The sequence below is a fragment of the Cetorhinus maximus genome, chromosome 18 (assembly GCF_964194155.1).
Source record: "Cetorhinus maximus chromosome 18, sCetMax3.hap1.1, whole genome shotgun sequence".
Classification (NCBI taxonomy): domain Eukaryota; kingdom Metazoa; phylum Chordata; class Chondrichthyes; order Lamniformes; family Cetorhinidae; genus Cetorhinus; species Cetorhinus maximus.
The window spans coordinates 39,636,538-39,659,466 of NC_135896.1; the positions used below are offsets into that span (position 1 = coordinate 39,636,538).

The window sequence follows — 22,929 nt, forward strand, 5'->3', positions numbered from 1 at the left end:
TCTCGCAACGTAACTGTGAGTGCTCTCGCTCCTGATTTTGACTCTGCTGCCAAACAATAATCATTTCTGCTTTGGTTCACAGGGAGCTCTGCCAAGCAACCGACACCCTCAGCCAGTCAGTCCCTCAACTCCACCCAGATCCTCACCTCCAGCCAAGAGGACACCTCCTCCATTGAAGAGCTGCAAATATGCAGCCTGGAAGACCTATCACTGCGCTTGCCCACACTCTTCACCAGCGCAGAGACAAACACCTCAGTGGAACCTAGATCGAGAGCAGGCTTGGGTTCACAATCTGGTGGTCACCACACGGGCACATGTCCACAGCAGGAGGAGGCAAGTTCATCTGAGCTCCCTGGCACTCGGAGGACTGCTGGGGAAGAGGCATCTGTGAGGTCCGAGTCAGATGACAAGCCTCTGGATTTGGCCTTTCAACTCATCCTGGAGCGTCAGCAGAAAGCGTGAGAACATCACGCAGAACTGTTGGAAACCCACAACAGAGTGGCATGCAAGTCAGAGGAGTGCTTACGCCTGCTCTCTGATGAAGTGGTGCTCACATGGGCATGTATGGATGTCTCTATGGGGAGAATGGCGGACGCCATGGAGACCCTGGTCCAGCAGAACACGGAGATGTGTGCAGGCCTGCACTCCATCCCGGGAGCCATGGGTGAGTTACTGTAATGGCAACGCGAGAAGGAACCGGCGCATCTCGACATCCCTCCAGGTGTTTCTTCCGCTCAAGGAGTTAGGCTGGGGCCTCTGGGCACCCGAAGGGAGGAGGAGCAGCAGCTGGACATACCTGGGTCATCTACTCAGGAATCTCAGAGGCTGTCCTCTCCTTCCAAGTCCCCTTTGCCTGTGAGCCCCTCAACCTCATCCTCTGTCACCACAGAGGGAGCAGCTGGCCAACGAGTGATTCTGAAGGGAGAAGTGTGTGTGGCAGGGCCTTTCGGAGACTCGTGCAAGCACTCTCCCACGCACGCGGATCCTTCACGTATCACACTTACCTCAATGTCCTGAACATTTTGAATGCTGCCTGCTGAGGTTCCCTTTCAGTTGTCTACTTGAGCTGACCTGCATCTCTGCCCATCCAATGATCGTACTCCCATGCAGCACCTGATCTTGCCCACCACGACTCTTATTTGACTTTCAATTAGACAGCATGGCCTTAATTTGATTTTTCATGCGCTCCCATAACTTTTCCTCTCCCCCAGTCACCTATTTCCTTTCCCCCCATCATTGTTGACCTTCCACCTCCCCTCCGTGACCTACCAGTCACAATCCTTTTTCTTCAGGGATGTCCAGGTGAAGGTGCACATTCCCTTCCTTCCCCAAAATCCCACCCCCATCCACATTCACCTCCCTGACCACCTCCTTCCCATCCCCAGGATCCCCATCTGCCTCTGAGTCCCCACCAACCAAACCCACCGTCCTTTCTACAGTTACAGTAGAACACTTACCCTTCCACCCTACCACCTCACTCCATCCTTGGTCATTCTCACTTTCCATGTTCCACGCCCACCCTCAGTTGGCTCCCCAGGAGGCAGTCATGGATTCATCAGAGCCCTCCCTTGCATCTTCACCTGGTCATCCCCACCCCCCCACCCCCCCACCCGAACCCTTTCCCCCCTCCAGGCCTTTCCCCCCCCTTGGAATCCCTTCCTCCCTTGGAACTCCTTCTCCTTCTTGGACCCCTCCACCCCCTGACTCCCCCCACCCCTTGGTCCCCCCTCTGGACTCCACCTCTGCTTAATCCTTCCCCCTTCCTGACTCCTTCAGACACCCTTACTTTGTCCTCCAGCCTTATTTCTTCCTCCAGCCTTATTCCTTCCCCTCTCCACACTCCTTCCTCCTCCTGGACTCCTTCCACTCTCTGTACTTCTTCCTCCCCCTGGTCTCCCTTCCCTCTCCGCACTCCTTCTCCCCTGAACTCCTTCTCTTACACCTTCTGCACCCACCCCCCCACACCTACCTCCCCAGTTGCTGTCTTCTCCCCTGTAACCCCCTCCTGCCCTGTACTCCCCCCTCCAACCTTCCCATGGACATATTAATTCTCCCCCAACATCACCCCATCCTGACACCTTCATTGCCCCCGTCCCAACCTCACCCCATCCTGACACTTTCATTCCCCCCTCCCAACCTCACCCCATCCTGACACCTCTTCCTCTCCCAGTTGATCCTGGATATTCCTGTCCCACCTGCCACCAACCCTCCTCCCGTACATCTTCCTTTCCCAAACACAGCTGGACCTTACTTTCCACCCCCTCGACGATCATCTGTTGTGAGCAGACCTTCAATGGTAACTTGTCAACTTCTGTGAGCTGCTTCGCGGTGGAGCCATGTCCATGAGAATCCACCCAGCATGCCATGGACATTCCTCCAGTGTGCCGTTGCTGTTGGGCTCCAGCATCTTCTGCTCCTCAGATGTCTGTTATGTGAGCAAGGCCCTGGCGGTAAGACCAGACTTCTGCATGTCACACTTTGCAAGACGTGTTCTGCATCAGCCTTCAATTACGCCAATGTGAACAGGCAATCCAGCAGGGGTCGGGGGGTGGGGGAGGATTCTGGCGAGCTGGCTTTATGATGATATTCAGATATAGTACAATGGGGTTCCCCATGTTCAATGGTGGGGAACGCAGCCCGCCATTGACAGGCTGAGCGAACGAACGCAAACTGGTTTCACGACAGAAGGAATACTTTTCAAGGGGGAAAAGATCATAATTCCTGCAACACTGAGGAAAGAAATACTGCAGGCATAAATGGAAGTCAACTCGGCATAGAAACATGCAGGAGAAGAGCTCGAGATGTAATGTATTGGCCTGGACTGGGAGCACAAATCGAGGAAATTGCGGATGCTTGTGCAGTGTACCAAAAATACAGTAAATTGCAACAAAGAGAACCACTTCAACCACACAGTGTTCCAGAGAGGCCCTGGCAGTGAATTGGAATGGAGTTGTTCACATTTGACAACAGTGAGTACCTACTAGCAGTAGATTATTACTCAAAATTTTTTGAGTCTGTGCTGCTGAGAAATGATAGTAAGAGCATCACTTTAATAAATAATTTTAAATCAATTTTTGCTCTCTGCAGCATACCTGAAGTGCTCATCTCAAATTTCGCAAATTTGCACAGAACTGGGAGTTTTGCCACACTACATCAAGTCCCAAATGTCCACAATCCAATGGAATGGTGGAATGTACAGTGCAGACTTTAAAACACCTGTTGAAGAAGGCAAAGGTGGACAGATGAGACCCCGACCTGGCTCTGCTGGATTTCAGGAATACTCCACGAGAGGGCATTGGATCATCTCTGGCATAGCTCCTGATGGGGAGAAGACTAAGAACTAAGCTTCCAACTGCACCCCAACTGTTATTTCCACAGCCAGTGAGCTACAGCGTGCAGGACCTGCTCACACTGAGACACCAGAAGCAGAAACAGTACTTTGGTCGAGGCGCCTGACCTCTGCCTGACGAGAACACGGGAGTGACAGTGAGGATTCAGCATGAAGAGATCTGGAATCCTGCTGTTGTCACAGGAATCACAGGAGAACCAAGATCTTACATAATGCTGACTCAAAATGGACAACAATACAGGAGAAACCAGAAATTCTTATGGAAAACAAATGAAACACACTGAACCTGAAAGAGTACTTGAAGATCAGAAATCAGAATGCACCAGTGAAGCAACAGATAACCAGATAAAGCCTGAGAGTCCTGAAAACTATCCAAGAGGTGATAGTGACACAGAGCTGGAGAAGGTCCCTTGTCCTTCAAAATCACCTCTGTCATCATTCAGAACAGTGGAAGAAACACAGAGATACAGAGATGAGTAAAAGACAAAACAGACTGATCAAAACAGAGTGAGAAAGAATAGATCAGAGAATTTGTATACTTGAGCTGCATAAAAGTTTGTTTTTTGAAAAAAAGGGAAATGTCATGATAATAGTTGATTATGGTAGTGGACTCCAGTATTAGATACTATACGGCACTCTGTACTAGATAGGGGATCACCTGATCTGGGGTTTGAAGGTCAGGTAGCACTTGTTGGAACCTGTCTTGATAGGATTCAGTTCTTGCAGCTATGTGTTTATGTTAGGAAGATGCGTCATCAACAAAATTAGCTCAGCTACAATATTGACAGCTTGTGTGCATCATTGAAACAAAAAAAAGACAGCATTCATCATGGAAGAGCATGAGGGGAGAATGATAGGTGGTAATCAACAGGAGATTTCATTGCCTCTGTTTGACCTGATGCCAAGAGATCTCATGGGCTCCAGAGTCAATGTTCAGAGCTCCCAGGGCAAGTCCCTCCCGACTGTATGCCACTATGCCACTATCTCTGTTGGGTTTGTCCTGGCGTGGGACATGATATAGCCAGGATGGTGATAATGTATCAGGGACATGATCCATAAGCTGTGATGCCATGAGTATGACTATGTCAAGCTGTTGCTTGACTAGTCTTTGGGACAACTCTTCCAATTTTAGCACAGGCCCCCAGGTGTTCGTAAGGAGAACTTCACAGGGTCGACAGGTTTGCCGTTGTCATTTCCGGTGCCTAGGTTGATGCTGGGTGATCTGTCCAGTTTCATTCGCACATTTCAGTGTGCTTGCACATGAGCAAGGGAGAGACCATATCCTGAGTGAGACACAGCCAGAGTGAGTGTGGTTATTGGCAATTTAGTGCGCAGTGGGAATTGAACTGGTAAGTCTTTCCCTTTAATTTCTCTTTAATTTTTGTGAGTTCAGCAGCCTAGTTAAATGGTTGGTAAGGTAGCTGACTCAGCTGACTGTGTGACAGCTAACTGTCAATCACCTGAAACCTGATTAGGGCCTGAATAGTTGTTGATTACTATTTGAAGTTTAACTAGTGTGAGTCATCTCAGCTCACCTCAGCTTTATTTAAGAAAGGGACTATTGGAAGCACACTTTGAGTGTGCTTGCACATGAACAGGGGAGAAACCTCAGCCTAAGTGAGGCACAGCCAGGGTGAGTGTGGCTATTGGCAATTTGGTGCACAGTGGGAATTCGGTGCAGAGGGCAAGAAGTGCTCTTTGCATTTTTTTCTTTGCTATCCAACTTTTTAAATCTTCAGAGAGTGGTCTTGCCCTGCTGCAGTAGTAGAGGCTACAAGGGAGAGGAATGACTGGTAAGTAGTGGGTAAGGTCAGGTAAGTATTTACTACTTTTATCGCTTATAGTTTAAGGTCTTTTTGTGGTTTATAGTTTCTATATTCTGTAATAACGAGGATCAGGAAAGGAGGGCCCTAAAGTAATTGATTTAAAAGGTTTAATTTAAAGGGATAAGTCATGGCAGGAGAGCTCAAAGACTTGGTGTGCTTCTCGTCCTCCATGTGGGAAGCTGGGAACATTTCCAGTGCCCGGGACCAGCATGTGTGCAGGAAGTGTGTCCAGCTGCAGTTCCTGGAAGCTCGGGTTTCAGAGCTGGAACGGCGGCTGGGGACACTGTGGAGCATCTGTGAGTCTGAGAGCATCATGGAGAGCACATTAAGAGAGGTGGCCACACCACAGCTGAAGGGACTTGAGGAAGGAAGAGAATGGGTGACCACCAAGCAGTCCAAGGGAAACAGGCAGGTAGTTCAGCAGTCCCCTGGGGTCCTGCTCGCAAATCGGTATTCCATTTTGGAGGCTGATGAGGGCACTGGTTCCTCCAGGGAGTGCAGCCAGAGCCAAGCTTCTGGCACCACAAGCAGCCTGTCTGTACAGGAAGGGAGGAAGAGCAAAAGTAATAGGGGATTCTATAGTCAGGGGAACCGATAGATGCTACTGTGGCTGTCAACGTGGCTCCAGGATGGTGTGTTGCCTCCCTGGTGCCAGGGTCCGGGATGTCACTGAACGGCTGCAGGGCATAATGAAGGGGGAGAGTGATAAGGCAGAGGTCATGGTACATGTTGGTACCAATGACATAGGTAGAAAGTGGGATGAAGTCTTGCATCAATAATTCAGGGAGTTAAGCAGTAGACTAAAAAGCAAGACCTCTCGGGTTGTAATCTCTGGATTACTCCCAGTGCCACGTGTTAGCGAGCACAGAAATAGGAGAATAGCGCAGATGAATACGTGGCTTAAGAGTTGGTGCAGGAGGGAGGTTTTAGATTCCTGGATCACTGGGACTGTTTCTGGGGAAGGTGGGACCTGTACCTCTACATCTGAGCCAGAGTGGGACTAACATCCTTGCGGGCGGGTTTGCTAGTGCTAGGGAGCAGTTTAAACTAATTCGGCAGGGGGAGGGAACACAGGATGTTAGCAGAATAGGGACACATCATAATATAGTAAAACAATCAAGTCAGAGGGAGTACAGCTGCATTAAGTTTCAAGGGAGTAAGGCAAGGCTGGATGGCCTCTAATGCCAGGAGTATTACAGATAAAATGGATGAGTTAAGGGTGAGGATTGACACGTGGAATTGTGATCTAGTAATCATCACAGAGACGTGGTTGAGGGAGGGGCAGGATTGGTAGCTCAACATTCCAGGATATAGAATCTTCAGGTGAGACAGGGGAGGGGGAAAAAGAGGGGGAGGCATTGCATTATTAGTTAAGGAGTCCGTTACTGCAGTAAGGAGAGATGATATCTTGGAGGGGGCATCGAATGAAGCTTTGTGGGTAGAGCTTAGAAATAAAAAAGGGGCAGCCACATTGTTAGGTGTTTATTATAGACCCCCAGATAGTAAGCGGGAAATTGAGGAGCAAATATGTGCACAATTTGCGGAGGTGTGTAAAAACAATAACAACAGGGTAATTATATTAGGTGATTTTAACTTTCCCAACATTAATTGGGATAGACATAGTGTTAAGGGCTTGGATGGAGTGGATTTCTTGAAATGTGTACAGGAGAACATTTTAGGTAAATATGTAGAGGGTCCAACAAGAAACGGCACAAGGGACCTAATTCTGGGGCATGAAGCCGGACAGGTGGCTGAGGTGGAGGTGGGGGAGTGTTTTAGTGATAGCGACCACAACATGGCACAGTTTAAGCTTGTTTTGGACAAAGAAATAAACAAGCTGCAAAAAAATGTTTTGGATTGGGGGAGAGTGGATTTTAATAAAATAAGGCAGGATCTGGCCCAGGTAGACTGGGAACAGCTACTTGTGGGGAAATCTACAGAAGAGCAGTGGGGGGGCGTTCAAAAAGGAAATGGGGAGGGTACAGGCTCAACATGTTCCCTCTAGGGCGATAGGGAGGAGTAACAAGCCTAGAGAACCATGGATGAACAGAGATATTCAGGATATGATGATAAGGAAAAGAGAGGCTTTTAGCACGTACAAGGGGAGCAAATCAGCGGAGGCATTAGTGGAGGACAGAAAGTGCAGGGTGGAGCTTAAGAAAGCAATTCGGAGAGCAAAGAGGGGATATGAGAAAGCTCTAGCTGGTAAAAGTAGGGAAAATCCCAAGATATTCTATAAGTATATCAATGGGAAGAGGATAACCAGGGAAAGAGTAGGGCCCATTAGGGACCAAGGAGGCAATCTATGGGTGGAGCCAGAGGACATCAGTCGAGTGTTGAATGAATACTTCACATCCGTCTTCACCCAAGAGAATGAGGATGAAGGTATGGAACTCAGGGAGAGAGACTGCGAGGTTCTTGAGCAAATTGGTATAGGAAGTGACAAGGTATTGGAGGTCCAGGCAGGCTTAAAAGTGGACAAATTTCCAGGTCCAGATGATTTGTGTCCCAGACTGCTGAGGGAGGCAAGGGAGGAGATCGCAGGGGCTCTGACCCAAATTTTTAATTCCTCTCTGGCCACGGGGGAGGTGCCAGAGGACTGGAGAACAGCTAATGTGGTTCCGCTATTTAAGAAGGGTTGTAGAGATAAGCCAGGGAACTACAGACCAGTGAGTCTCACGTCAGTGGTAGGGAAACTATTGGAGAAAATTCTGAAGGAGAGAATCTATTTCCACTTGGAGAGGCAAGGTTTTATCAGGGATAGTCAGCATGGCTTTGTCAGAGAGAGGTCATGCCTAACAAACTTGATTGAATTTTTTGAGGAGGTGACCAGGTGTATAGATGAGTGTAGTGCAGTTGATGTAATTTATATGGATTTCAGCAAAGCCATTGACAAGGTCCCACGTGGGAGACTTATAAAGAAGGCAAATGCACATGGGATACAGGGTAATTTAATAAGGTGGATTCAAAATTGGCTTAGTTGTAGGAGACAGAGGGTGATGACAGAAGGCTGCTTTAGTGACTGGAAGCCAATGTCCAGTGGCATACCACAGGGATCTGTGCTGGGTCCCCTATTATTTGTCATTTATATAAACGACATAGATGACTATGTGGGGGAAAGGATTAGTAAGTTTGCGGATGAGACAAAGATTGGCTGGGTGATTAACAGCGAGGTTGAGTGTCTTGGGCTATAGGAAGATATAGATGGGATGATCAAATGGACAGATAAGTGGCAGATGGAATTTAACCCTAAAAAGTGTGAGGTGATACACTTTGGCAGGAGTAATTTGACAAGGAAGTAGTCAATGAACGGCATAACACTAGGGAGTTCTGAGGAACAAAGGGACCTTGGCGTGTGTGTCCATAGATTTCTGAAGGCAGAGGGGCATGTTAGTGGGGTGGTGAAAAAAGCATATGGGACACTTGCCTTTATTAACTGAGGCATAGATCACAAAAGTAGGGAGGTCATGTTGGAGTTGTACAGAACCTTTTTGAGGCCACAGCTGGAGTACTGTGTGCAGTTCCGGTCGCCACATTATAGGAAGGAGGTGATTGCATTGGAGGGGGTGCAGAGGAGATTCACCAGGATGTTGCCTGGGATGAAACATTTAAGTTATGAAGAGAGGTTGGATAGACTTGGGTTGTTTTCATTGGAGCAGAGAAGACTGAGGGGCGACCTGATCGAGGTGTACAAGATTATGAGGGACATAGACAGGGTGGATAGGGAGCAGCTGTTCCACTTAGTTGAAGGGTCAGTCACGAGGGGACACAAGTTCAAGGTGAGTGGCAAGAGGTTTCGGGGGGATGTGAGGAAAAACTTTTTTTACCCAGAGGGTGGTGACAGTCTGGAATGTGCTGCCTGGGAGGGTGGTGGAGGCGGGTTGCCTCACATCCTTTAAAAAGTACCTGGATGAGCACTTGGCACGTCATAACATTCAAGGCTATGGGCCAAGTGCTGGTAAATGGGATTAGGTAGGTAGGTCGGTGCAGACTTGATGGGCCGAAGGGCCTCTTCTGCACTGTATGATTCTGTGATTCCTTTTTGTGGACTTCATAGCAGCTTGATACAACTGAATGGCTTGCTAGGCCATTTAAGAGTCAACCAGTTTGCTGTGGGTCTGGAGTCACAAGTAGTCCAGATCAGGTAAGGATGACAGATTTACTTCCCTAAAGGGTTAACCAGATAAGTTTTTATGATAAGTTCCAGATTTATTAGCTGAATTTAAATTCCACCAGCTGACATGATGGGATTCAAACCGGTGTCTCCAGAGCATTAGCCTGGGCCACTGAGACTCTGGCGTTAATACCACTACCCTTAAATATCATCCTTCATTGACTTCAATGGAGATTAAAATCAGGTAAGGTGGGATGTAAAAGTGGCGTTCCATCTGATCCTGAGGGTTTCCCACCTGGTGAGCTAGGTTAGAATTACTGCCATGGAGGCTTATTTGTGTAGTTGTGAATACAGAAGCCACCTTGTTATTGATCCATACTCATAAACCTGGTTTTATTGTGACATCCATGACTTCTACACTAACTAGCAAACATTGCTTTGTTCCAGTGTAAGAAGGTATGATGTATGCACTAAACTTTACATTAATTGGCATAATTAAAATTCAAGTTGTGAAGGGTTGGGTGAGGTGCTGCACTTTCATCTCTGGGACTTGGCTTCAAATACTGCTCCAAAAAGCTGGGAACTAAGTGTGTTTGTCTCTTCCTCATTGAATGCTGCATGGGTACTGTGCTTATATGATTTCTCTCCTGCAGATTTTGATATGCATGTCCACAAAAGGCCCCATAATAACAAAGGATTGAATGACTGTTTCATCAGCTTTCATCAAAGTGTGGGAAACAGTTAAAAGTTGTAACTGATATGCTCTTTAAGGGAGCTTTAGTGTGTGGATTTTAGTACTATTTGAATTGAATGGTGCTTGAAAATTACATGACTTGTTATTTGCAATTTATTTAATAGTCTTGTATTTCAAAGAAGTAAATATGAAGTGAATAAATGTGACAATTTCAAAACTAAACACCTCTGTGTGCATTGATAGATAAGTGTAACAATTATTACAATGCTGCCAAAGGTAAATGCTTTCAAGGGAGCAAGTTTGATCATTGCTTTTGGTGACAAATATATATTTACTTTGTTTTCTTTGTTTTTAGTACTTGTACCGAAACCAAATGCACTGGTCAAAGCCCTTCGAAAATTGACAATCCTGCATGATGAAGGTTATGCTCAAGAAACCAAGCTTTATGACTTTTGTGACTCACAAGACAATACTTTTGTCCTTCCGTGAGTAATCATTCTTTCCTAACTGTTATCAAACTCTGCAAATACTACATTTTACCGCTAAAGTTTTGGGTCCCCACTGAGGTTTGGAACAGAGTAGGGGGTGGGGGGGTGGGGGGCAGTTGTGGGGGGGGCGTGGGGGAGGTGGTTGTGGTCCTAAAGTATTGGCGTCAGCTGGCGTCCCAGTTTCGATACGTCGTTCCCGGACCTGGCAATATTCACTAGGGTGAGGGGAGGGTGGGACATTGATCCCATCCACCTCCCAATTGAGGCTAATTAAAACTCATTAAGGGATTATTAGTGGGGCAGGTTCGAATTTTGAAGGGAGCGCATGGATTTCATGTGCTGTCTATTGTTGACCAGCTGAAGGGAGGTGGATACAGATTGGGAAGCGAGTTCTTGGCTGGCTCAGGGAATTAACTCACCCCCATCAGACTTAAGTGGAAGAAGGGATTGCACGGGCAAGTGGCAGAGAGAACAGGCAGTCAGCACTCAGGCATTGAATAGGGTCATCATCCCCCAACATCATAGGGGCAGAAGGGCAAGGGAGCAAGGCTGCCAATCATAATAGAGCAGCCACCTGTCCAAAGGACCTTCATATCCTTCCTAAAGTGTGGCGACCAGAACTAGATGCAATAATCTAGTTGTGGCCTATCCAGAGCTTTATAAAGGTTCAGCATAACGTCCCTGTTTTTGTGCTCAATACCTCTACTTATGAAGCCCAAGATCCCATATTCTTTGCTAACCATTCTCTTAATATATCTTGCTACTTTCAAATATCAATGTACATGCACCTCAGGTTCCTCTGTTTGTGCATTCTCTTTAACTGCCATTAAGTCCATATCCTATCCTTTTAGCAAAAATACCTCACAATTCTCTATATTAAATTCCATCAGCCAGTTGCCTGCCCATTCTGCTAGCCTATCTATTTCATATTGCAGGCGATTCGTATTATCCTTACTGTCTGCCACTCCTTTAAGTTTGGTATCATTGGCAAATTTTGAATTTCTACTCTGTATTTCAAGATCTAAATCATTTAGGTATAGCAAAAATGAGGAGCATCTTAAAGGAAGAAAGAGAGATAGAGAATTGAAGAGAGTTGGCACGGCCACCAATGGTGGAGCAACTAAAATTGGGGATGTGCTAGAGGTCAGAATTAGATGATCGCAGACATCTTGGAGGACTGTTGGGGAGGAGGTGATTACAGAAGTAGGAAGGGGCAAAGCAATGGAGGGATTTGAATACAAGATGAGCATTTTAAAATCGAACCACTGCTGGTCAGTGAGCGCAGGGTTGATAGGTGAATGGGACTTGTATAAGTAAGGACATGTGCACCAAGATGACCTCAAGTTTACAGAATGTGGGAGATTATCCAGGACTGTGTTGGAATAGTTCAGTCTCGAGGTAATAAAGGCTTGAATGAAATAGGTAATAAATGACAAAAGACTCAAAAGTTACAGTTATTTAAGAGACAATAAATGGCTAAAATAATTACGAGTTGTGTTAGTAAGGGGGAAGTAAATCAGATTTTATTGGCACAGAAATTAGATAGTTTTTAGTTCTATTTATTGTCAAGGATGTCACGTTGCATGTGTGAGACACAAATAAAGTTTAGTTAGTGACCTATTTGTTGACATTGAGTACTTTTAAACATTATCCATGTTAGAAATGTAATTGCCTTTTATTCTGTTTACAGTCCATCTAAGTCAGGCAAAAGAATCATATACACTGTACTTGAACATTCACCTTTGCTGGACTCCTGTAACATGACCACAGATAATTGGGCTAAAATTGTGATTGATATACAGGTGAGTTGAGATGGTTATCTCAGGTTAGAGGATTTTACAGATAAGCTAAGGAGTCATGTAAGCCAAATCATAAAGGCCTGAATTTCTTGGTATGAAGTACAGTATTTCAGGGAGATCTCTTGCCATTGGATGGGAATTTTGGGCAGAACTTGGATTAAGTTTCTGACCTAGTTGAGCTCTTGTCTGAAATCCTGAATGGGTGAGTGAAATGGCCTCTTAATCTCGCAACCATTCCTTCATTGCAACAGCAGTTTGCATTTCAAGGATGGTGGTGGGGATGTTTTCAGACACTCTGGGAATTCCATTCCAGCACACCAGTCTTGGTGGATTCCATGGGTGCTTAGGGGAGGCATGAGTTCTGTTACTGGGCCTTTCAACAGCCCCAAAGATATGCTTCAACACAAAGGTAATTCATCCTAGAATGATCAATAGCATTTATAGTCAGCAGGAATCTAGCAATTTTAGGCAGTAGGTTTTTATCAATGTCTATTACAATAAAACTGCTAAGTCATGGGCCAGGATTTTACGTCCTGCGGATGTGTACACACCTGACCCGTCTGGCTGCAAAATAGCACGGGATGATGTTAGGCAAGCATCCCGATGTCATCGCGTGCTCGCGCGACATCTCGCTCGGCGGGTGCCTGCAGCGGTCGGAAGCGCACCTGCCAACAATTAAGCAGGCAATTAAGCTCATTAAGGAGGCAATTGAAAGCAATTTTTTCTGGCCTGTCCACCAACCATAAAAGTGGATGGGCCAGGATAAAGCTGTTTTATTGATTTAAATGTAGTGATAACAGTTCGGCACCATATTATATGCATAATGTTTTTATTAAATAAACATACTCTTTTACATTTTTAAACTGTCTTAAGATGACACTTAAATATAGAAAACAGATATCAGCAATAAATCTGAATTAATATAAATGTACTGCATTTCTGCAACCTTTCGATCATACCCCTGCAGGACTCTGCCAACAGAACTGCACATGAGACCAGGACCCAGATATATGCCAGGCCCTGGGTTTACATTTGGATATTTCTTTGGGGCTTTGTAAGCGGTTGAGACTCCAGCTTCCCTGTACACGGCCAATCAGATGGATGAGGATAGGGCTTGGGGAGGCACTGATTTCTAATGCTAATTATTCTCACGGTTCTCAGTTGGCAAGCACCTGGCCCTGAAATGGAGCATGTGGCTCTCACCTGGAGATGTAGGCTGGGATTGTGCTCTGGAGCTCAATTGAAAAAGTATTGAAAATAATAATTTTAATGCACTCCTCTTACAAAGAGGGCAGGCAGTGTTGCTTTCTTTCTGACAATTCCACGATCTCCCTACAATCAGCCACTCTTCTCCATGTTGCATCATCCTATGGTAGGCGAGTCTGCCAGCTGCATACTCAATACCCAGACAAACTTTGGTGGGGTCAGCATCAAAGGTCCCAGGTGATTGCATCCCAGCACTTACATTGGATGTGGCCATGCAGATTTCAGGGCCAAAATGTGTTGGTCATTTAAGAGTAAAATTCTATCATAGGGCTTAAATGATCAAATCAATTGTTATATTGGTGCTTATTTTGTCAACTCAATTGTCAGCACAATTACAGTGGCTTGAAGTGCCTGGTGTATAGCATGAAAGATAAAAATGCAATTTATTCATTGCTGGAATATAACTTGATATGAGTTCTATTCTTAATAATCCAACCTGCTGCTCGTAGATTCCTTGAGTATCCAGAAAACCATTCTGACAGACCTACTGCTCTGTAAGCTTTATCTTATTCTTTCCCTCAGAATAACTACCAACAGTACAGTGGTTTTGTGATCCTTCATGGCACAGATACAATGACTTACACAGCTTCAGCCCTTTCATTCATGTGTGAGAACCAAGGAAAGCCCATCATCTTGACTGGCTCTCGGGTAAGTTGCAATGCTTTAAGAGATGTAACTCACAGCCCTATATTGACAAGAAAGGCGATGCAGTGACTTAAATATCCAATTCATGTCGAATATTTTGTAACCATAGAATTTATACATGGTGTAATTAAATAGATCAAGAGTAAGGCAATCATCATTGACTTTGTTCCTGTTATTACTTATATCATAGAATCTTGGAATGGCTACAGCACAGGAGGAAGCCATTCAGCATGTCATGTCCATATGTGTCCATTGGTGTCCACTCCCTCACCCTTTCCCATAGCCCTGCATTTTATTTTCCTCTTCCAGTGTTTATCCAATTCCCTTTTAAAAGCCATGATCAAATTTACCTCAATCACACTTTAGGGCAGTGCATTCCAGATCTTAATCACTCGATGCATAAAAAAGCTTCTCCTAATGGTTCTCTTGCCATTCATCTTAAAGCAGCGTTCTCTGGTCCTTGACCCTTCGACCAAAGGGAACAGTTTCTTTCAATCTATTTTGTCCAGACTCCTCATGATTTTGTTCGTCTCTGTCAAATTTCCTCTCAACCTTCACTTCTCTAAAGAGAACAACCCCAGAAACTCCAATCTATCCACATAACTGAAATCCCTCATCCCTGGAACCATATTCATAAAAACCATGTTTGTAAATCTTTTCTGCACTTTCTCTAAAGCTTTCACATCCTTCCTAAAGTGTGGCACTCAGAATTTGACGCAATTATCCACGAGGCTGAATCTGTATTTTATAAAGGTCCATCATAGCTTTCTTTTGTATACCATGGCCGGAATTTTAACCTTCCCTTGGGGTGAGTTGGCAGATATGAGGTTGAAAAATTGGATGTATGATAGTGGTGCCGTGCCCATTGACTACTCGCCCGTCCCCACCCCTGCAGGTATTTTACCCACAGTGGGGGAGGTGTCGGACAGCCCACTTACCCATGGCCCAATTGAAGCCAAGTGGCCAATTAATGGTTACTTAAGAGCCTCCTCCTGCGACTGCTGGTGTTTTACAAGTGGCAGGGGAGGTTGGCACCAAGTGTCCGGGCTGCCCAGTAAAACCTGCTGAGTTTTGTGGCTGTGCTGGGGGTGAGGGTGCCTTCTGATTTGGCACCCTGTGTCCATCAGTGACATACTTCAAATTATTTCAGCCCACCCCCTGTGTTTCCCCTTCACCTTGCCCTGTTGAATCTAGCTCCCAAGCCTCTCAATGAAGCCTACCAACCTGGCCTCAGCAAGGCCCCAGACTTATCTCAGAGTCTGGCTTCATTGCTGTTCATTTTTGGGACTGCCTGCAGTGACCACTGCTCCCTGTGGCACTGCTGGAACAGTTGATTGGCCAAACCTTCTACCAGTCCTGCTCATTTTTGGGCCACTGTGTGTTATCACCACGTCATAATCCCATGTGGCTAACTGCGCCTGCAGCTCACCTACCTTATTGACCACGCTTTGTATGCTTACATACTAATTGAGACCTTATTGCATTCTCTCTTACTCTGACCCTATCTAATACCTTATTATTTCTTGCCTTATTCCTAAAGTGATACCATTCTTGAATTCTTCCACCAGAAACACCTCCCTAGGATTCTCAAAGTCTTGTTTAACCTTCATTGACTTATACCATCTATCAATCATCATGTTCTTATCTCTAGCAAATCCCACAAATGTATGGCTCGGTTTTCTTTTCAAATTTCTAAATGTCAGTGTCTGGTACCACTCGTATGAATTGAGAACAGTAGTCTTTACTCTGTCATGGTCGCCTAAATTTGAGTGTAACGTGGAAAAATGTGAGGCTGTCCACTTTGGTGGCAAGAGTAGAAAAAGAGAACATTACTTAAATGGAGATAGACTGCAGAATGCTTCAGTATTGAAAGATTGGCTGTCCTTGTACATGAATCACAAAAGGTTAGCATGCAGGTACAGCAAGTAATTAGGAAGGCAAATGGAATGTTGGTCTTTATTGATAGGGGAAATGGAGTATAAAAGTGGGTAAGTCTTGCTCCAACTATACAGGGTGTTGGTGAGACCGCACCTAGAGTACTGTGTACAGTTTTAGTCTCTTTATTTAAGGAGAGATATACAGGCAGTGAAGGCAGTACCGAGAAGATTCATTAGGTTAATTCCTGGGATGAAAGGGTTGTCTTATGAGGAAAGGTTAAGCAGGTTGGAGTTTAGAAGAATGAGAGGTGATGTTATTGAAATATATAAGATTCTGAGTGGACTTGACAGGATAGATGTTGAGAGAATGTTTCCCCTTCTAAGGGAATCTAGAACTGGGGACAATTTTTAAAATAAGGGGTCTCCCATTTAAGATGGAGATGAGGGCGAATTTCTACTTTCAGATGGTCATTAATCTTTGGAATTCTCTACCCGAGAGAGCAGTGGAGCGTGAGTCATTTAATTTATTCAAGCCTGAGTTTTCAGATTTTTGATCTATAAGAATGTCAAAGGTTATGGGAGCAGTCAGTAAAGAGGAGTTAAAGCCACTATCAGATCAGCCATGAACTTATTGAATCATGGAGAAGGCTTGAGGTGCCATACGGCCTATTCCTGCTCCTATTTCTTATTTTCTCATTAGCATGAGTAAAGAATTGGTTAAAGGACAGAAAACAGGGAGTGGTAATAAATATCATTTGTCGGTTGGCAGGTTATTGCCATGCCACAATAATCAGTGCTGAGGTCTCAGCTATTTACCGCCTATATTAATGATTTCAATGAAGGGACCAAGTATAATTCATCCAAGTTTACTGAGAATGCAAAGCTTTTTGAGAAAGTAACCTACAGGAAGGACATGGGCCAGGGTTTTACAGCCTCGCCGCGGCATGTCTCCCCCTGGCAAGTCATTAAAATCTCCATTCAGTTTGGCAGGACTGTAATATCCCATTGGGCTGGAGGGGCCGTAAAATTCTGGCCATGGAGTCTGCAAAGGGATATAGTTGGATTAAGTGAGTGGGCAAGAAGGCAGCAGATGTAGTCTAAGATAGGGAAATAAGGTAATATACTACCCAATCCCACGAGCCCTTATCTTGTGTAACAATCTATTGTGTGACACTTTAGTGAATACTTTTTGGTAATCCAATATTCTACATCCACTGATCCCCCTTTATCTACCCTGCAAGTTACATCCACAAAAAACTCTAATAGATTTGCCGAATATGATTTCTCTTTGGTAAGAGGTATAGAAAAACAGAATATTTTTTAAGTGCTGAGAAACTATCAAATATTGGCGTGCAGGGAGATTTGGATGTCCTTGTATATGATACACAGGAAGTTAACATGCAGGTACGGCAAGCAATTAGAAAGGGAAATGGTATGTTGCTCTGTATTGCAAAGGGGTTTGGAGTATAACAGTGAAGAAGGGCTGAATTTTCGGATCCGACCAGGGGTGCAAACAGAGGTGGACGGGGCCCGAAAATATGAAGCCACCTTCTTTAACCAGGGCTGGTGGAAGGGTGGGATCATGATTTCACCCGGTCCCTAACTAAGGCCAATTGAGGTGCTTGATGAGCTCAACAAGAGTTAGTGAAAATGAGATTTTCATGGGGGTGCATGGGCTGCATGTGCTGCCTGGGGTGAACTAGAAGAAGGGAGGTGGGCACACAGTGCAGAGCCAGTCATGGCCAGGGGATTAACTGGGCTTCATACAGGGGTAAATGGCACAGAGGAGTTCACGGCCACTAACAAGCAGCTGCCCTTGGCATAGAGCAGTTGGCAGGGAGAGCGGGCAGTAAGCGCTTGGGCAGTATAGGGAGTTGTCACCTTCTGGCATCGGGGGGCAGAAGAGCAGAAGGAAAAGCTGCCAAGGACAATTGATGGTCATCTGACCACAAAGAATCCTGTAACTGGCAATGGAGGCATGACTGTCAGGTTGTGAAAGCGATCATCAAAAAATCGAGTAGATACAGCACAGATGTGTACAAGGCGATCCTAGAGTGGAGAAACATACATACTGAAGGCATGGGAAGTAGCCCAGCTCGCCGACTAATGTCATGCCACACCCAAGCTATTCTTCCAATAGCTAAAAATCTACTGAAGCCAGAAGTAGTCACGGGAGTGAGTGACAAAATCAAAATGAAACAACAGTCAAATTTCATTTTGAAAAAGCGGCCAAATCATTGCCAGAGTTGAGAGTTGGAGAGCCAGTCGGAGTGGAAACATTCAATGCTCCCAACAAAATCAGCCCACTTGGCAGCTTGGAACCAGTGTAGAGAAGTTATCACCTCGATTGTATATGATGAAAGTAAACGATCAGATATATTGTCCCAATCGTAGACACATATGTGCAACCAGAGAAGCCGCTTCTTCACAGCAGACAGCTGATAAGAAAGAGCTGATTTCACCAACTGAACAAGTAATGGAATGGCCATCAGTCCCAGAGCAAATGCAAAGGATCAGTAGCAATACTCGTCACGCAACAACATTCGCTGGAGAGGCAACCCAGTTCCCTTGGAACCAGCAGACGCAGATGAACAACCGACAACAACCCGCATGCGAAGCAGTTGAAGACCTGAACATTTATGTGTGCAATGCATATGTAGTGACAGGCGGAAGTGAGACAGACTAGAATGAACAGTTTTCTGTTTGCTGTGAAGACTTTCTTTTTAAACTGTGTATGTGGGTAATTTAGAACTGCAATAGTGTATGCAATGTGTTTATTTTCTTTTTATGAAAAGGGGGATGTTTGGAGAAATGCTCTTGTGCACTGCTGCCTCTAATGTACTGTATGCCATAGTCATGCGACTGCTGAAGTCTTCTTGAATGAAACTAAGGCTTTGGGGAGAAGCCATTTTATCCACCAGATGGAACACCCTTCCTATATCAAGGAGCAGCATACACACTGAGTCTCCTGAGCTGGCGTGTCTCTTGGGGTGAATAACCCAGAGACCTGTCCTGAGGGTTAGGGGTTACATTCACCTTGCCAGAGCTTATCAGGTCATTGAACCTCTTCTGACATTGGATCCAGGTTTGCCTTACAATGCTTCCTTTGCTATCTGTGGCTGTGATTTTGACCTGGCCTTTTATTCTGAATGGGTGGCCTCGTTCTACCACCCTCCCTGAGGAGAATCTCCCTCACTGCTTCCTGCATGACCTCCATGTCACTGTCAGAAAAATTAGGGGTTGCCCTGTCCTGGTTGCAGGCTTCTGGTTTCCTGAGACATAATGGAAGACAGCAGTGCAGGCGAAAACTCAATGGGAAATTTTGCTGTGCTTTTCCACCACTCAAAGTGGCTGCCACGGTGAATTTAAATCATGGCCCTATTTCAACTGGGTTGACTCCATTCCCATCACCGCAGCCGCTAATTGGCGACAAAAAGCCATCTCTACATCAATTAAGAGGTTGCCCCATGAAAATTGTGATTCAATTCTGTTACCCCCCAGGGGCAAGTCTGGGACCCAGAAATAGTTTTCTGTTTGCTGTGATAACTTTCTTTTTAAACTGTGTATGTGGGTAACTTAGAACTGCAAATTATAGTGTATGCAATGTGTTTTTTTTCTTTTTATGAGAAGGGGGAAAAGGCGGATGTCAAGAAACAGTCTTGACTTACCTTTCCTGCCCAGACTTGAAAATCCAGCCCAAAAACTTGCTACAATTGTACAAAGCTTTGTTAAGACCACACCTGGAGTACAATGTATAGTTTTCGTCTCTGTACCTAAGGAAGGATATGCTTAACTTGGAAGAGGTGCAGTACATGAAGCTTCATGGGGTGAGAAGGTTGCCATATGATGGGCTGATACTGTCTGAGTTTAGAAAAATCAGAAGTGATATCATTGAAACATATAAAACTTTGAGAAAGTTTAATAGGGTAGATGCTGAGATGCTATTTCCCCTGGCTAGAGATCTAAAGCTAGGGAGCATTTCGCGAGGAAAGGTCAATTGTCAATGGGTCCACTTTTAAATGGGAATTGGAACTGGTCCTGGTTTTGCTACTCCCAGTCACCCAGTTGAGTCTCAGGAGAAGAGGGTCGGCCACTTCAGACCGAGATAAGGAGAATTTGTTTTCATTCAGATGATTGTGAATCTTAAGAATTCTCCATCCCAGAGGGTCCTGATTGTTCTGTTGTTGAATTTAGCCAAGGTTCATATCTCTTGACTCTAAAGGAGTCGAGGGATATGGGGATTATGTCGCTAAGTGGCACTGAGATCAGCCATGATGTTATTAAATGGTAGAGCAGGCTTGAAACACCATATGGTCCCCTCCTGCTCCTATTTCTTATTCTCAAAAATTGGGAATCCTCATTGAGAGTGGATCATTCAACAGTTATCTTGGCCACATGTATTTTTTGGGGAATGCGGGGAGCTGGGTGGAAGGAAATAACAAGTCATATAGTGTAACAAAAAAGTCATGCATAACAACCAGTTTCCTCAATAATCTCTAACCAATGAATTTAGTATTGTACTGTCTCCATTACATATTTTATGCTTTGCCAAATCAGATTTTACAGCTTCCATTGTTTTCCTAGATACCCATCTATGAGATGAGAAATGATGCCTTTGATAATTTGCTTGGGGCACTGCTGATTGCCGGCCAGTATGTTATACCAGAGGTAAGTGTGTGCCTCAGACGAGATTAAATGTCTGATCTTATTTGTTACGATAATTCAGTAGCCTATTTATTAACTTTTATTTGCATTACTGACATTTTGTCCAATTATTTAGGTTTGCCTATATTTTCAACACAGATTATACAGAGGAAATCGGGTGAAAAAAATTGATGCTGGAAGCTTTACTGCATTTTCTTCACCTAACCTGAGTCCACTTGTCAATGCTGAACTGGAAATTGAAGGTAAATTGTTATAATTTGATTATTTTGCAATCTTGAGCACTTCCTTCCTTCTCTCTCAACACAATGGGAAGGAAGATTTTGTCAAAAGGAATTAACAAATATTGTTCGTTCAGAATGATTTGGTAACTTAAAATTTTTTTTTGAATGTTGGAAATTTGAAACAAAGTAACCTGGATATGTACAGCATGTTTTGAACAGGGATTTTTCATCAAAATTATTAAAATCAGTATTTTTCCAGTACTTGGAATGTGATGTTGTGAATCCACACAATAAAGCAGTAATTCCCTTTCAATTCTACACTCCTGCCTAAGGAAACCACAGACAATCTTCTTGACTTGCAGGAAATATAATTTGAGTCCGAGGAACAAAGGTGGGGAGTAGAGTAAGAAAGAATAATCAGAGGGGCAAGATAATGATTGAGAGGTGGGGAAGAACAGTGGCGGCTGAGATGGGAATGAAAAGTGATAGGACATGGGGAGATGAGGGGAATAAAAGGAGATGGGTGGTGTAGAAATGTGGAAGGAATTGCAAATACCAAAGAGACATTTTTGAGTAACTTTAGAGCTTAAAATAACTTGCAAATGGTCTATTTACTTTCCAAGTGGTCATATGCTATGAATAACAACAAGATTCAACATTTATTTGGTACTGTTAATGTAGTAAGACATCCTAAGGCTCTTCACAGGAGCATTATCAAACAAAATTTGAAACTGAGGTACATAACGAGAAACTAGGGCAGGCGACCAAATGTTTGATCAAAGAAAAAGGTTTTAAGGAGTGCCTCAAAGGAGGGAAAAAAAGTACAACGGAGATGGGGGAACAGACAACACCAATGGGATGAGAACGGATCTGTCCCAGGTAAATTAGAATCAAAGATTGGCAAAACCGAAACTGAACAATGGGCTGCCTTTAAAGAGGAGATAGTTTGTGAAAAGTCAAGGTACATTCCCACGAGGCGAAAGGTTGGGCAAACAAATCCAGAGCTCCCTGGATGACAAAAGAGATAGAGAGCAAATGAAGCAGAAAAAGGTGCATATGACAGATGTCAGGTGGATAATACAAGTAAGAACCAGGTTGAATAAAGAAGGTTCAGAACGGAAATGAAAAAATAAATAAGAGAAGCAAAGAAAGAGTATGGGAAGAAACTGTCAGCTAACATAAAAGGGAATCCAAATTCTTCTATAAGCATATAAATTGTAAAAGGATGGTAAGAGGAGTGGGTCTGATTAGGGGCCTAAAAGGGGATTGACACATGGCATTAGGGAGTGTGGTTGAGATATTAAAGGAGGATTTTGCATCTGTCCTTTCCAAGGAACAAGGTGCTACCAAAGTTGTAGTGAAAGGGGAGGTAGCTGAGGCACCGGATGGTCTATAAGTTGATAAAGAAGAGGTATGAGATAAACTGGTTGTACTTAAAGTTGATAAGTCACCAGGACTGGATAGGGTGCATCTGAGGATACCTAAAGGAATTGAGGGGGGAAACTGTGGATGTAGTGGCCATAATCTTCCTGACCTCCTTAGGTACAGGGATGGGGCCAGAGGACTGGAGAATTGCAAATGTTACATTCTTGTTCAAGAAAGGATCTAGGGATAAAATCAGCAACTGCAGGCCAAACAGTTTGGCCTCAGTGGTGGGAAACCTTACAGGCTATTCAGTTTAACTTCCTGTTGGGAAAGCCTTTAGAAATGATAATTCTGGACAAAATTGATAGTCACGTGGACAAATGTGGATTAATTAAGGAAAACCAACACAGATTAATAAGAGGGCAAATTGTGTTTAACTAACTTTTTAAAAAATTCATTCATGGGATGTGGGTATCGCTGGCTAGGCCAGCATTTATTGTCCACCCCTAATTGTCCTTGACAAGGTAGTGGTGAGTTGCCTTCTTGAATTGCTGCAGTCCCACAATGCTGTTAGGGAGGGAGTTCCAGGATTTTGACCCAGTAACAGTGAAGGAACGGCA

General features: G+C 44.6%; 1 protein-coding gene across 1 annotated transcript in view; it reads left to right on the plus strand.

The window, feature by feature from the left end:
* Positions 1-22,929, plus strand: part of LOC144693566 (60 kDa lysophospholipase-like) — a 123,160-nt gene that overhangs the window by 14,582 nt on the left and 85,649 nt on the right. The window contains 5 exon segments of the mRNA XM_078563408.1: positions 10,339-10,468; positions 12,162-12,273; positions 14,059-14,184; positions 20,643-20,726; positions 20,839-20,965. Of these exon segments, the coding sequence (XP_078419534.1) occupies positions 10,339-10,468; positions 12,162-12,273; positions 14,059-14,184; positions 20,643-20,726; positions 20,839-20,965 (579 nt within the window).